At 42.9% G+C, this 15081-nt stretch overlaps 1 protein-coding gene across 1 annotated transcript in view; it reads right to left on the reverse strand.

Moving 5' to 3' along the window:
• KCTD3 (potassium channel tetramerization domain containing 3) overlaps nt 1-5586 on the reverse strand; it is a 28215-nt gene extending 22629 nt beyond the window's left edge. The window contains exons 1-2 of the mRNA XM_082480511.1: nt 5376-5586; nt 920-973 (exon numbers count right to left, since the gene is read on the reverse strand). Coding sequence (XP_082336637.1) covers nt 920-973; nt 5376-5449 — 128 coding nt within the window. The 5' untranslated portion in view covers nt 5450-5586. The remainder of the gene's footprint in view (nt 1-919; nt 974-5375) is intronic.
• Between the last annotated feature and the right edge of the window lie 9495 nt (nt 5587-15081).

Raw genomic sequence — 15081 nt, forward strand, 5'->3', positions numbered from 1 at the left:
ACTTGTTTTACAGATATGAAGCAAACTAACTAATGGCAACAGTTTCATTTCAAGATTCCACCAAGTCTGGATGACTATTACCTCTGAGATTTTCCAGTACTGGATGACTTTCAGAACAAACCCCTTAGATAGTATATTTAGTATTAAGAGATTGGGGAATAGCAAGGGACTTCCTCCTCGTCCCTTTCTTTCCATGCCTCAAAGAAAGTGACATTTCCCTGGCACTCCATTTATCTAAACATTTCAGTAAAACAGGAGCAGATAATGCTGCCTATGTCAGCTGCCATGCTTTTACTGGGAAAGAAGTCAAGAGTACAAAATTAAAACATAATGAAGCAAAACTGCCAGCCTTTAGGTTTTCTTTCAAGTGTTTGGGATTAACTGGGGTGGTAGAGGTACAGCACTTATAGCAGAAAATAACTAGGGTACAAACAGCAAGCAGCACAACCTACAGAAGTAGTAAGAGTTAGCAGAAGGATGTTCAATATTTCAACAGCTCCTGTACCACAAGTTAAAACCCTCAAAACTTTGACTAAACTCACAGTACAGCAATAATTAAAAAAAAAAAAAAAAACACTAAAGGCAGTGCTACCTTGTATGGTCACAAGTGGCAATATAGTAATAAAGCCAGTGGCATCTCCCTTTCCTGCAAACTTGGAGTATTATTTCCACAACATTCCATCTAAAAAGTGACAACTCTTCAGCACATATAAGCTCCCATAGCATTATTCAAGATAGAAGATGCCTTCTGGATAACAGCTTATTTCAAATTAGTCTGCCCCCTTGCTTGAAACAGGGAAAACGCATTAAGGAATAAAGACACTATTTATGGAATAAATTAAGACTGAGAACATATGTAATTTTTTTTTTAATTACTGTTAATTTGTCTTTGTTTAATGTGATGATATATTATAAATACCTGGAAAAAAAGGAGTCTGGAATCCACATTAGTGTTTGTCTTGAAGTGCTGAACCTAGGAAACCAAAGTTACAAGTTTAGAATCAGCCGAAAAATTGGAAGGAAGTCTGCTTTATCAAAATTATTTGATTTGTCCTACAAAGCTGATATCAAATGGGTGTGGGAAGTTCGAGATCATTTAAACATGCATAAAGTCAAAGAGGTTGCAGATTCCTTGCACAGATTGTCCTTAAGCATGAAGCAGGACTGTCCAGAAACCCCCAAAGTGTCATTCTTTATATGTTTCTAACAGCTTCCTAAACATTCTACATTTTCTGGCTCTCATATTTTGTCAACATTAATGCTTGGGGGGGAGGGAGGAGCAGGGAACCAAACAAGAAAAATAAAACACAAAACCAAACCACAGAAAAAAAACACACACACAAAAAGCAGCCACTAAAATACAAGTTTATCAACAGTCTGCTACATTTGTCATTACCTGCATGTTACATTTACTTAGGACTCAAAGGGTGCTACATTGTGCACTGCAAAAGACTACAATGAGCTTCAAATTAATATTTCACAGTAACTTTAATTATTTGCCATTTTGCTATTTGGGCCCTTAGATGGGCCCAATAGCAGTTAAAAGAAATAAAGTATTTACGCCAAATCATATTATGAAATAATACAAATTATAGTATTACTTATGATGGCAGACAGTATGTAACATAATAAATAATGATGAACTCTTTTATACTTCTTCTGGTTCTGATTTGACATGAAAGAAGACAGCTGGACTACCAGCTTGGACGAGTTCATGCTCCGCATCAGTTCTCTGACTGTACGTATCCTCTTACTAGTACCATGACTAAGAGACCTTTGGTGACCTCTTCATTAATGGGAACCAAAAAACACAAAAGTAAAATTCCATGACAACTTTCGACATAGCACAGGAATACATTACAATTTTTTTTTTTAATAAAAGTACTTAATCGTAATTTATCTAGTTTTCACTTCTTGTGTTTCCCAGTTTTGGTGAAAAAAAGATGTAAACAAAAAGCATTACTTTATACCCCCTAAGAGGCAGAAACACAAAGGTTATATGGGACTACCACCCCACATAAAACATGGATTGTATAGCTGCTCACTGCAAGCATAACAATGGCAAATCTGTTCCTAACAGAAAGTCTACAGTATCAGCATTCTGTGAACAAACATGCACAAAATCTTTTCTAAAAAATAAATAAATAAATAAATAAAAGAGAATCAAAGCGGTTTGCTCTTTAAATGGAAAGTGACTTCTAAGTATATTCGCAGTTTTGCACAGCTTTTATCATCAGTAATACAGATCACTACCCTTCTCTAAGATTAAGGAATCATCATTTACCTGTATTACAGTGTGTGCATAATAGAAAACAATGACTTATATTAATTTTATCCAAGATTAATCCAGACACTGCTTGTAACTATGGGGATAGATGCAGCACCACCAGTTAACCCTTTTAAAGGTCTTCACAAGCTAAAGGCTTTTATTGTCTGATACTTTAGATACTTTACAACTTTCAGCAATTTTTGTGTTTTTAGAAAAAAACAAACAAACAAACAAAAAACAAAGAGGACTTATGGTTTCCCAGGAAGGTGTGTATAGGTAGAATGATATAGAAAAAGTATTAAGAACCACAGCTAACTGGCATTTTCTACAGCGCTGAATGATAAATGCTAAATTCATTTTTACGCAATAAAGAAGTATGATGTGACCATGATGCCATTCAGGATCTTGAACAGCTGTTTGAGGACTCAATAATACTATCTTCTCAATACACTAGAGCACAATTTCTGACCTGGAGGCATACTTGCATTTAGGCACATGAGTGACAGTCAGAGGTGTCAAGATTGAAGTTTTGCTGGTGTTTTGACCAGCTGGGTTCTACTCTAGCATTTCTTACTTCAGCTAAAGAGCTTACTAGCAAAACATTTGGGACTAGAAGATGTTCCAGAAGAACAAGCCACAAAATAAGGAGGACAGGAAAGAGAGCCGTCAACTGATTCCACATTCGTCTCCTTGCAATTTTATCAGTGGGCTTACATAGCACAAGGATTTTCTTTCTGTAACTTCGCATTATGGTACCAGTTTAGTAAGCAGTATCTCATCTCATACTAACATGTACTTTAGAACCTCTAATACATATACATTGATCTACGTAAACAACGAGACAGAGTGGTCCTCTCCAGGATGCAGAAAGAAGCTTAGCTAGTAACGTTTACATGCATTAGTGCATCTGCAGCTCAGTGAAACTAACATGCAGTGGTCAGAAAGACATCGTATCAGGAAAATTAGGCAAACCCCATGCAATATCCTCAAATATTCTTAAGCAGGTGGCAGCCTACAGTTATTTTAAAGAAAATACAGGCAACTGGAAACAGACATAGTAAGTGTCAGTTATAAAACAACCATTTTCATAGTCAAGTGCGCTTTTAGAGTTATCTTTAACCAGGGAGAGATAAAGGGTCAAGAGAGTTCACTGAATTTTTTACAGTAATTTCTATGAATGTTAACTTGCAAGAGGCTTGTGCTCACAACAAAAGAATCCACAAAAGCTGAGACCAGGAACTGTTGGAGCAACTGCCAACAACAGAGAAGCTCTAGCAGTCCGAGGGAGCAGTGGGAACCTTCTATCAGAACATGGAAAGCTCAGGTCTCTGTACCAGATGCTCCCAAGTATAATAGCTGTCAGAAACAGAGGAGAGCACTAATTTCCTCTTCTCACATAACTCTACAAACAAAACTAAGAGTTTCAGGTTTCTAGTAAGGGTAACAGGAACTAATGAAGAGGAGGAAACATGCATAGTATCCCACGCTCCCCCGTTTGCTGTCCAGATCATCCACTTTTCTGTCAGCTTTGAGTCACCTGCTTTTGCAAGCTGAAAAACTTGGCTCGGATATATTTTTCAAATAATATGGGCACTACAAGGGAAGTTGGGCTTGCTTTAATAGGGAGACAATGTGCAAAGTTGGCACATTGTCTCCCTGTTAAAAGGGAAATGTCCATGCACATGTTTCCTACTCCTTACATCCAAATTACTGTTGACTAGAATCCAGGCCTTCAACTAGAAGTGAAATGCATACAATTGCTGATTTGCTTCATTCTTCATACTTCACTGTGTAGGCAAGCCCTCTGAGGATGCGTACTTCTTTCCCGATTCATGCCCTGTACATAATTCTCTGTTCTCTGCAGAGGCATTTAATACACAAGATCTATTTAAAATTATGATACAGAAGTATCTTTGTGATTCCACTTGTAATAAAACCCTAAAAGATGACCTGGCCTATAATTTCAGAGACAGTTCACTGAAGAACCTTATTTAGTATAACACAAAATCTGGTCCAAGCCAACATCAAAGTTATCCTGAAAGCATCATTATAGGTGAGTTTTGCCTATGGAAGTTACAAGCAACTTCTCTGGGCTGAACCAAGTTCTTAATGTCTTATTCCAACAAAGGAATTCTGCATCAATTTTTATGGTGCCCTCCTTTAAGAAAGGCTGTAACGCAGAATTTAGTTATAAAAACAAGTTCATCTTCTGCATAATGCAAGAAAGTTCTTAAAATAGTAGTAGTAGTCCCTACTACTTACAGCTGGTTTCATGTTGTGCGCAGACTCGAGCATACACATTACTTCAGTTTCCACTAGCTACGGTAATCCTAATGATTTCATGCCTGAGCATTTTGACAGGAACATTTGCACTATTTATCACACAGATTCTGACCACAGCTGTCCCACAATTCTCTCTCTCAGCCTGCCAAAATGTCCACATATGCCATCTTCCACACTCCCAGCGTGCACTCAAATACAATACAACTCTTTATTCTGGCTGACAGCAGCAGTATCCTATCAGCCTTTTTAATACCTTCGTCTCTGAGGCTGCTAGACAGACCGATTATTAGAAGCCTAAGGATCTGATGGCAAAGCAAAGCTCTCCGTCCTCTTCTCCTAAAGAATCGGGATACCCAGGGGGTCCATATGACGCTTTACTGGAGCGCCTATCCAGAACCCCCAGACACCGCAGGATGGCACCACGCAGGACTGCCAACGCTTCCCCCACTAAGTCCCCCTGGCTCAGCTCCCCGCAATATGCCGGGGAAGCTTTATTCAGCACGCACACACACCCCCACCACATCCAGGACACGGAGCCCCCGGCTGACGGGTCCCAGGCGAATCGGCACCGCCGCCCCCCCCCCCCCCCGTCCCGTCCCGGACAGAGGGGCTGCCGGGCCACCCTACCCCCCGGCACGGCGGGGCAGCGCCTCCCTTCGGGGAGGCTCCCCACGACACCCCTTGACGCTCCCCCTCGCTCCGGGGCCCTCCGGTATGCGCTGGCCGCCACCCGCCGCCCCGCGGCACCGCAGCGGCCCGCCGACAGGGCCCAGGCCCTGTCCCCCCACCTCCGCCCGCGGCGGCCCCCGCACCCTCGGCTCACCTGGTGCCGCCCACGTTGAGCTGGATGATCTCCCCGCTCCCGGCGCCAGCGATCCCTCCGCCGTTCCCCGCCATCTTCCCCGCCGCCTGCTCCAGCCGCCGCCCGCCACCGCCTCCCGCCGCCGCCGCCGGAACCTCGGGGTCGAGGGAAGCAGCGGCAGGGCGCAGCGAAGGCGGCGGCGGGGAAGGAGGAGGCGGGGGATCTGCCAGCGGGCCCCTGCAGCCCTCTGCGGCGAGCAGGGCAGGGTAGGGTCAGCGTCCGGCCGGGCCGCGGGGCTGCCCGCCGCTCAGGCCCGGCCGGGCCGCGCCGCCTCCCCACTCCGAGCGGAAAACGCCATGGCAACGCGACAGCACCTGGCGGAGGGGGGCCGGCGCGGGCCAAAACGCCTCGAACCGTTCGCTGAACGGGGGCCCGCTGCGAAGCGGCCAGAACCCCCCCGCCCGCGGCAGCGACAGCGGTGGCTGGGGCGGGGAGGGGGGGCAGTCGGTCAACGCCTCTCTGGGGAAGGGACGCCCCCGGAAGGGGCCGGGTGCGCTCGGCGGCTCCCGAGGTGGGGGCCCGCCTGCGAGGCGGGGCCGGGCCGGGCAGGTGAACGGGGCGGGGCGGCCGCAGTGAGGGGGTCAGCGCGGGAGCCGGCCTGGCCTGCTCCCGGCCCGGCCTGTGCTGTGCTGTGCTGTGCTGTGCTGTGCTGCCAGGCCGCCGCCGGGAGTCCACCCGCCCCGGTGCGGCGTCCCGGCTGGAGGAGAAGGAGCCAAGGCGGCGGAATCCTTGTCTGTTGTGTTTTTTGAGGAAGGCAGGGAGCTGTCTGTGCCGCCATCAGGCGCTAGCGACCCCCGCGTTAAATAAAGCCACCGCTAGCCGAGGCCGTGCGGGCCTTGTGTCTGCCTCGGCCCGCAGAGACCCCGGGCGGGGGGTGGGGGGGTCGCGCCGCCGGTGAATAGCGATGCCGTACCGGGGAGGCACAAACGGAAAATGCCTCGAAAACGCCACGGGAAGGCAGCGGCGGCACCGTGGCGTTTGAAGGCTGGGTTGCGGCCCAGCCCGCGTTGGCCAGATTTTGCACCGACGAAAGGGAAAAAATAGTGGGCGCGACAAATCTGAGCCCACAGTGCGATTTGAGGAAGAGATCTATCGCAGGGAGTGCAGGAAAATTGAGGAGGAAGTAAATGACAGTGCAGTTAGCAGAGGAAGTAATAAAACTGTGGTTTTTAAAGTTGTGAGGGTAGGCTTTGTGATTAATTCCTACACTCAGACCAGAAGAGGAATAAGCAAATATGAGCCCGATATTTTAATTTATTTTAAGTGGCATTTGCCTAGAGATTGAAAACCCACTGGGAGGATCCACACCCTATTTAAACCTAATGTTTTTCTGCGAGGAAATGTGGATAGAGTTGAAGTGTGCTCAAAAATTATGTTTTGAAAATGCTGTCAGTTATGTGACTAGTCAGGGAATAAACTGCTTGAAGTTACCTGGTCACTTCCTCACCTGCATATGTTGGAAATTAAAGTTTTGTTCTAGTCATATCGTAGAGCCCAATTGAGCAAAGCTATGGAGGTACCTTTCCCAGGCAGTGAAGTATTTTGGAGAAAATACTTTGCTATCACAAGGCCCTACTGCTATCACAAGGCCCTACTACTATCACAGAGAAACACACAGCCATGTTAGGCTTCTTGGGCTAATTGGCTAACAAGCACAGTGTATTAAGCTTGGGCAGGGAGCCTACGAATACTTCTGTAATGTGTTCTGAATAAGTTAGTACAGACACTTCTATGGTGTGTTTTGCCCTACAGCCTAAGGGGAAGGGGAAGGGAAAATTAAAAAGCAGCCAAATGCGTCACCAAGCCCTGGACCTTCGTGCTTTCTGTATGCTTTGTAGTCTGGTTTTCTTCTTGGGTTTAAAAAGAGCCTGCTTTTGGATTTCTGGATTTTCTCCTTCCCTGCAGCATGTAATAGGAAATAAAAAATGTTCAGGTGTGGTATCAGCAGAGAAGGAAATTGAACTTCCTCTCCCATGTCCTGGGGGAGTCCTCTGACACTCCCTGCTTCAACCCATCAGCTTTTAAAAGAAAAACTTAAGTCAGAGAGGGTTTGAGGCTGTGGATCATGCTCGGAAACCATGCCCTTCAACCTGCCACTTTGGAAAGACTGTGTGGAAGACTTGCACCGATCCCCAGCGTTTGCTGTGGGCCATTTTGAGTGGCTGCTCATTAAGGCAGGTGACTGAAAGATCACTTTCTTGCATGCCTAATTCAATCATGTTTTATAAGGACTCTAGTAGCTTAGGTAGTCAAGGACTATAAATTGCACTGCGACTGGTTACATGTCTTAAAGAAGTGGTACTGTAAGCACTGTGCATATAAATGCTTCTGTGGCCCACCTTGCTTAGATCACTTTTGAAAAATATGTCTTAGGCTCCTAAATCACGTTTGACTCACAGTGCCTAAATACCATTATATTTGAGATTTGCCTTGTCTTAAATAAAACACAAACACGGGTGGCATTTGCCATTCGATTCATGAAATTGAATCTGGGAAGAAGCAATGCAAGAAAATCAGCTGTGCATCGATGCGTTCTCTGACAGTTGCAGTCCTCAAACATTTCCACTAGATGCCTCTACTGTTTTTAAAGTAGGCTTCCAAAAGGTAATTCCTGTTTAGCCTAACCTTTTAAGGCATATTCTCAAGACCATTTCTCTTCATGTTGCAATTAAAATACATGATTTGCAATCACTCAAAAAAAATCCCAAGCTCATTTCAAAGCAAACATCACATCAGCGTTATACAATATTAACATACAAAGCAACTTTATGTTGCTAGTTTTTATGATCCTTTTATTAATTCATAAAAAAAACAACTGTCAAAAAAGAGTCACATGGGGCACTATGCAAAAAGTAGACACCCAAATTAAATATATATGTTTCTAAATGGTGATTGTACAGTTTAGGAAATAAGGAGGCCGGTGCAATGGATTATTGGCTGTGTGGTGGTGCACACTGTAATTTGATCTCTCTAACTGCAATAATTCAAGCTGAGAGTACAAGGAAGGGTTTCTTATCCGTGTTTTTCCACTTGGGTGTGAGTACAGTTTTCTTGCGGAGCATCCTGTTTTCTGGCCAAGAAGCTAATTATTCCATTCAAAAGAAAGCAAAATCTGCTGTATAAATTGTACTCAGAGACACCTCCCAACAGCATCATTGCCCTTAAGCTACTTAAGATACAAGTCTAGGGAGGAATTTGGCATGTTTGCCAGGTACCTGTTTTGCTAAGTTATTACCTGAGAAACAATTTGGCTCCCCAAGGAGCTAAAGGAATTTAGGTAAAAAATTCTTAGTCTGTCTCCTCATTAGATCCATGCTGCAGGATCATCACCCTGGAAAGGCTCCTTTCTGACCACTTACACCAACGCTAAATGCGGTGCAGCAGTCTGTGCACCAGAACGGCGTGGCTGGACACCAATTCCTGAGATATATTTTTGACTGTTTATATAAAGCCTAAGTCAGACTTTTTTCTTCTTTTTATTTTTCATAGGATCTGGTTTGGAAAACCAATTAAAAGTTTTGGAAGTGAATAAGCATTTAATTTTGGTGATGATATAATGTGTTACATTATTATTGTCTAGGTCCCTATTTTAAAATAAAAGCCATTTTACATACTTGAGTTGAGGGGGAGCCCCTCAGCAATTTAAAGTCCTCATCTGTTTTTTTCACTATTTTCTCACAAAATGTGAGAACTTTGCGACAGGGATCTTGTCTCTGTGTCTTGCTGTAAACCGTCGTTTTGATTGCTGGTGTTATACAATAATAATGCCAAATTAAAAATTTTCTACCATCCGCTCTAAAGGGAGGAGCCTTGGAGTCTCACCAATATAGTCACTCTGGGAAATGGTACTATGAGTCACTGGGAACAATAGTTAGTGCATGCTCACTTTTTCCCCAGCTTTGCTTACAATTACTTAAGTGTCTAAAGTTTGAAGGTATTCCCTTAATAGCAGGAGTCCAGTAAAGAGAACTAGAATAACTTTAAATAGGCCACAGGGGAGAGAGGGAGCTCATGGGACTAGGTGGAGTGTGCATTTCTTCATTCCTGAACATACAGTTGTTGCTTGCAAATTGGGAAACAACCTTTCTTTTCAGCTCCAGATGCAGTGCTGCACAGTGGGTGGCTACCAGAGATGTTCCCTTTGCCCAGAGCAGCTCTGCCCCACAGCCAAATAAAAGGGATGTTGGCAGAAATTACTATAAAGGCCTTTTTTCCCCTCTCTTAAAATGGAATAAAAGCAGACAATAGATCCAGGATCAGGTCAGAAGCAGCTTCCTAGAAGGGGGAAAAAAGATTTTGCAACATCCTGTAAAGAACTCTGTATCCAAGTGTGCTGAATCCCTCGAAAATTCTTAAAACCCTCATTTTCAGAAAATAAGTCTTCAGACTTTCATGTTCAACAAGTCTGGGGGAGATTATTAGTATGCTCCAGAATAGCAGTTGTTCTCAGTTACCAAGTATGGGACGTCCACTAATCCTGCTACAGAGCACTACTGAGTTCTGCTCCCCGAAGGGCTGCCAGGACCACACGCCACTCAACAGCTTTTCTTTCAGAATTTCTGCAGTTGATTTTTTTTCCATACTAAACTAAGAAAAAAAAAATATCCAAATCTACCAGCTGTCTTTTTGAAAAGTGCCTCCTCTTCCCAATACTCTAGACAAATTTAATATGAAAATAAATGTTAAATTAATCACAACCCAGTAATTTTCAGTATATCCTGGCAGAGCTGGGTGCGACAAGAGACAGCTCAAGTACAGTAAATTTGCGTTTTATTTTACCAGTATACGCTGTGTCCACAGCGTGGGGCTGTTAGCTAGTACATGTCTATTGTGAAAGCCCAGGCTTTTTTCCCTTCAGGACAGTGGAAGAATACCACTGCTGCAGGCTCCAGTTTGATTTGAAAATCCCTTGAGTTTGTGTGGAATATATGCATTTGTGTTCATCAGTTAAGTCATTCAGCTAAAGTTGTCTACATTTCTGTGTCGAGTCAGGTGCTGTTTGTGAACTGGATGTAGCTGGTAATCAAATACCTTCCCTAAGACTGCAATCTATCCTAGACAAGCAGGGTTAGGTTGTACTAGGTTAGTACAGCTTCATTTGTGCTGGATTGCTGTGTAAGCAGGCACCACTGTATAGCAGGCTGAAGGTCCAATAAATAGCTGTATATACTGTCGGGTATGCAATAATAAAGGCACAGGTTGTAACATGGACATTTACCTGAAACATTAACTCATATCTTTTTTTCATTTGTCAAGGACCGTTCATCACTCTGGGCTTGTTTGTAACAGTCATAGTGAGGATTGAAGAGCATGCAAGTTAGAAAAAAACTTTCTTAAAGATAAGAAAAAACCCACAAATTCTGAAAGTAATCTGTGAAAAATTTTTATATACTCAGTTATTTGGTTCTCTTTATGGTCCTTCTGACATATTTCAGCCCATCAATCTTGATTATGCTCAAGCATTTTAATGCTTGTTTTGTGATTCCTTGTTTCAATTACAAAAACTGAAGGGTTAGAGACAGAAACTTTGTATTCTGCATGTGAGGTCAACACTAGAACACCAAGAAGTTTTTTGACTTCTGTGAGCTGAAAGGACAACTGTTATTTGGCCTGACCTGCAGTATAATACCAGCAAAATAACCTCAAGTAATACCTTCTTCCTCAGTTTGACTCTCAGTGAATGTTTGTAATACCAGACCTGGATGTCTTTTTGAAAGGCTGAAGGACAGCAAGTGACAAAGCATCTATTCCACTACATGAGGAGATCACCTCTCCAGCATTTAGTTACCCATTCATGAGTAAAAATTCATGCCATCTCTGCTGTACAATCTTGTCTACATTTATTTTACAGCCATCAGTTTGCCTTCTAATAAAGAAACGGTGATGTGCCTTCTTCAGATAGGTATTTGTGGACTGATCTACTTAACTACTCTTTAAAATTGGAGTCTCATACCATACAACAGCACAAGGGGGCATGCTTTTTCAAAATATTTTCCGATTGATTGGTTTTCAACTCTGGCATTGGCTGCAGGATCAGAGATACCTGATAATCCACATATCCATATGACTCCAAAATACATCTCTCAAATGAGCTGTGAAAACCACAGTAAGAGTGAGAGAGGACCAAAGCTCCTTTCAGCTCATTTCTTCTAAACAAACACAATTTGTACACACAGAGGAAATTACAGTTATCTAAACTGGAGAGTTAGCTAAACTGTGGCAATGAGAGGAAATACAACAACCTCTTATTTGAAGTCCTGATACTCCTCACTTTTGTTTTAAGAGAACACGGAGTACTCATCTGTATAAATATCCAGGAGCAAGTCACGTGCCTAGGAGTCCTTCCAGCTTTATCCACTGTATACTCATGAAATTTATGAGTAATCAAACCCACCTATCTAGAACACTCACCCATGAGTATGGTGCCGTGAACTTACCTTGCTTCCTTTGCTGTAAAGAGTCCAAAACTACCGTGTCCATTTTTATTCACTGATGTTTTGAAACATCCAGAGGGACTCAATAGGCTGGAGAAATGGGCTGACAGGAACCTCATGATATTCAACAAGGAGAATTGCAAAGTCCTGCACCTGGGGAAGAACAGCCCCAGGCACCGGTATACGCTGGGGGCCACCCAGCTGGAAAGCAGCTTGGCAGGAAAGGCCTGAGGGTCCTGGTGGACACCAAGTTGAACATGAGGCAACAACGTGCCCTTGCCACAAAGAAGACTAATGGTATCCTTGGGTTGCATGAGGAGCGTTGCCAGCAGGTCAAGGAAGGTGATCCTTCCCCTCTATTCAGCACTGGTGGGGCCACATCTGGAGTGCTGTGTCCAGTTCTGGGCTCTTCAGTACAAGAGACACCTGGAGCTACTGGAGAGTCCAGCAAAGGACCACAAAATGATTAAGTGTGGAGTGGAGCATCTCTCTCATTGGGAAAGTCTGAGAGAGCTGGGGCTGTTTAGCCTAGTGAAGAGAAGACTGAGGGGAGATCTTATCAATGTATATAAACGCCTGAAGGGAGGGTGCACAGAAGACAGAGCCAGGCTTTTGTCAGCGTGCCCAGCGACAGGACCAGAGGCCATAGGCATGAACTAAAACACAGGAGGTTCCCTCTGAATATCAGGAATCGCTTGTTTACTGTGAGGGTGACCGAGCACTGGCACAGGTTGCCCGAAGAGGTTGTGGAGTCTCCCTCTTTGGGGGTACCCAAAAGCTGTCCGGACATGGCCCTGGGCAACCAGCTCTGGGTGGGCCTGCTTGAGCAGGGGGGTTGGACCAGGTGACCCCCAGCGGTCCCTTCCCACCTCAACCACTCTGTGATTCTATGAACATGGCTGTTTGTTCGCCTTTTGGTTTCAAACCACAGAGAAACATATTTCACAGCTTTGTTTGGTGGCTGGTGGTTTTCCTTATCCTCTCCAACAGTGCACTTCCCTTACGCACATTTTCGATTCTTTGTGCTTAAATAGTAAGGTTTAAGTCATGTTTAATCCAGCAAAACCTTCCATACAACTAACTAGCAAGTGTGGCTTTTTCCATAGCAGCCAATGCACGTACATTATCTGTAATTTCATGTCACCGGACTCTGTTCCTCACAGGACACTGTTCTTCAGTTGCTTATCATATCACCAGTCTTGAGGAGTTTAGGCTGAAATTTCGCAGGTTGCATTTCTTTCTTAGGCTCCTTTTAGAAACTGAAAACACTGAAAACTGTTCTGGATATTTAAAACTAGAAAGGAAATATATCATTTTAGAGAGGTTAAAAATTCTTAGTTTTACTGGAAATTTGTAAGCAGGACTTCAACTTTGGCAAGACAACAGATCATCTCCTTGTGGGGGAATATGGGCTTTGTCAGCAATCTTGTGAATTAGTCACTGAAATTGGACTGCGCTATTAGTATCTGAAAGCTTCAATCCCAGCTGCTCAAAAGCAACCTAAACTTTTGAAGCATAGTCTAAGAAACATCTCTTAGAATGATTTTCAAATGTATAAATACCTTTAGCATGTCATTATTGGACCAATATTTTTTTTCTTATTTTAAATAAATCTCCACCTATGAAGTAGCTAGCCCTTTCTTCCCCCTGAAATAAAGTATAATTAAGAGTCTTCCAGGGAGGCAACTGGGAAGCTGTGGATAGACCAGTACGTGCAGGGAGAAGGAGCCTTTGCCCCAGCTGCTGCGTAATACAGCTGCTTCTTCCAAACTGGCCTGGATGGTCCATAAGCAGCAGAGAGACCCAGAGCCAGGGCCGGGGGGAGAGCCAGAATTTCTCAGGTCACCTGGAAGACTCTTGGCAATTTTACTGTTTCCTTATTTGTTTTCTCTATTTTCATCTTCATTGGTGATGATTTCCAATGGGGGGGAAGTTTATTTATTGTGTGGTGTGATTTTCATTGTCTCTCAAATCTTAGTTGCATAGCAGAAACTTCTGTTATTTTGGCATAGTTGACTAGCAATATATCAAACGACAAGAAAATTTTAAAATGCAAGATCTAATTCTAACAGTATGTAAAGTAAAAGGCAACACTGCATTATTTTCACACCTTGCCAGAACCCTTTCTTCTTACCACAGAAGTAATTAATGTTGCATCATCTTTCTTTTCATATAACAGTCACAGTGCTTGGCTCAGGAAAGGAAGGGTAATTGTCAGCTTTCTGTATTACAGGCACACACGCACACAAAATCTTATTCACGAAAAAATATTCTAATTTTGAATAAAACTTCTGAAATCTCTTGAGAGGCCAGAAATGAATAATAATGAAACCATTTATCACTCATTGAAGTGGACTAACTACAATGAAGCTAGCCAGTTTGTTTGTTTGTTTGTTCGTTTTCCATATTTCTGGAAAAAAGAAATCCCATTCTAGAAATGCTGCAAAGATGAAATCATCTTCTATGCATTGTTATATTTCAACTTTGCACAGCAGAACTAAGACTTTGGTTCAAAAATCTGTTAAAACATTATCTTACCTAATATTACTAGAGGGACAAAAAATACTAAGTACTGAGAACTTTTCATTATGGACAAGTCTCCAGCCGTGGCCCAAACAGAGACCATTACTGCCATTTGTCATTTATATCAATTAGTGTTCTATCCTTACCTTGCATACTGCTTTTCATCTTGTCATCGGATATTGAAACAGAAATGTGAAAGTTTTCCTTGGGGGTATGGATTGGGGAGGGAGGGGGAGTAATTTAGAGGAGATAATTGGGCGAATGTGATGTGAGAGAACAATGGAAGTCACATTTTAGAGAGACTATAGCACGTAATGTTGAAAGGGCCTTGATCTAATTCTGTATTTAAAAAAAAAAAAATTGAGTAAGGAGATCTTTCAAACTTTGGTGACGGTAAAAAGAATAGCCCCCAAAAAAGCAGGTAGAAGATAAGATAGGTGTTCTTATTGGCAGTCAGTGAACCAAGTAAACAGAAGAAAAAACATCTGAAATATAAAAATTAAGGACAGAAAAAAGAATTTTCATTTTTTACTCAATGCATCGTGCTTTTAAGCAGGATCAAATGTGTACGTGCATAATGAAAATACCCATAGTTACACTGCATGTTTATTACAAACAAAATGTCAACTCATGGAACTAAGAAACACATCATTTTGTTGTTTAATAATTTTCTGCTGCAGGATTTCTGAATTGTTCTATGGTGGTTTTAA

This window comes from Vanellus vanellus (assembly GCF_965231255.1).
Source record: "Vanellus vanellus genome assembly, chromosome: 3".
NCBI lineage: Eukaryota > Metazoa > Chordata > Aves > Charadriiformes > Charadriidae > Vanellus > Vanellus vanellus.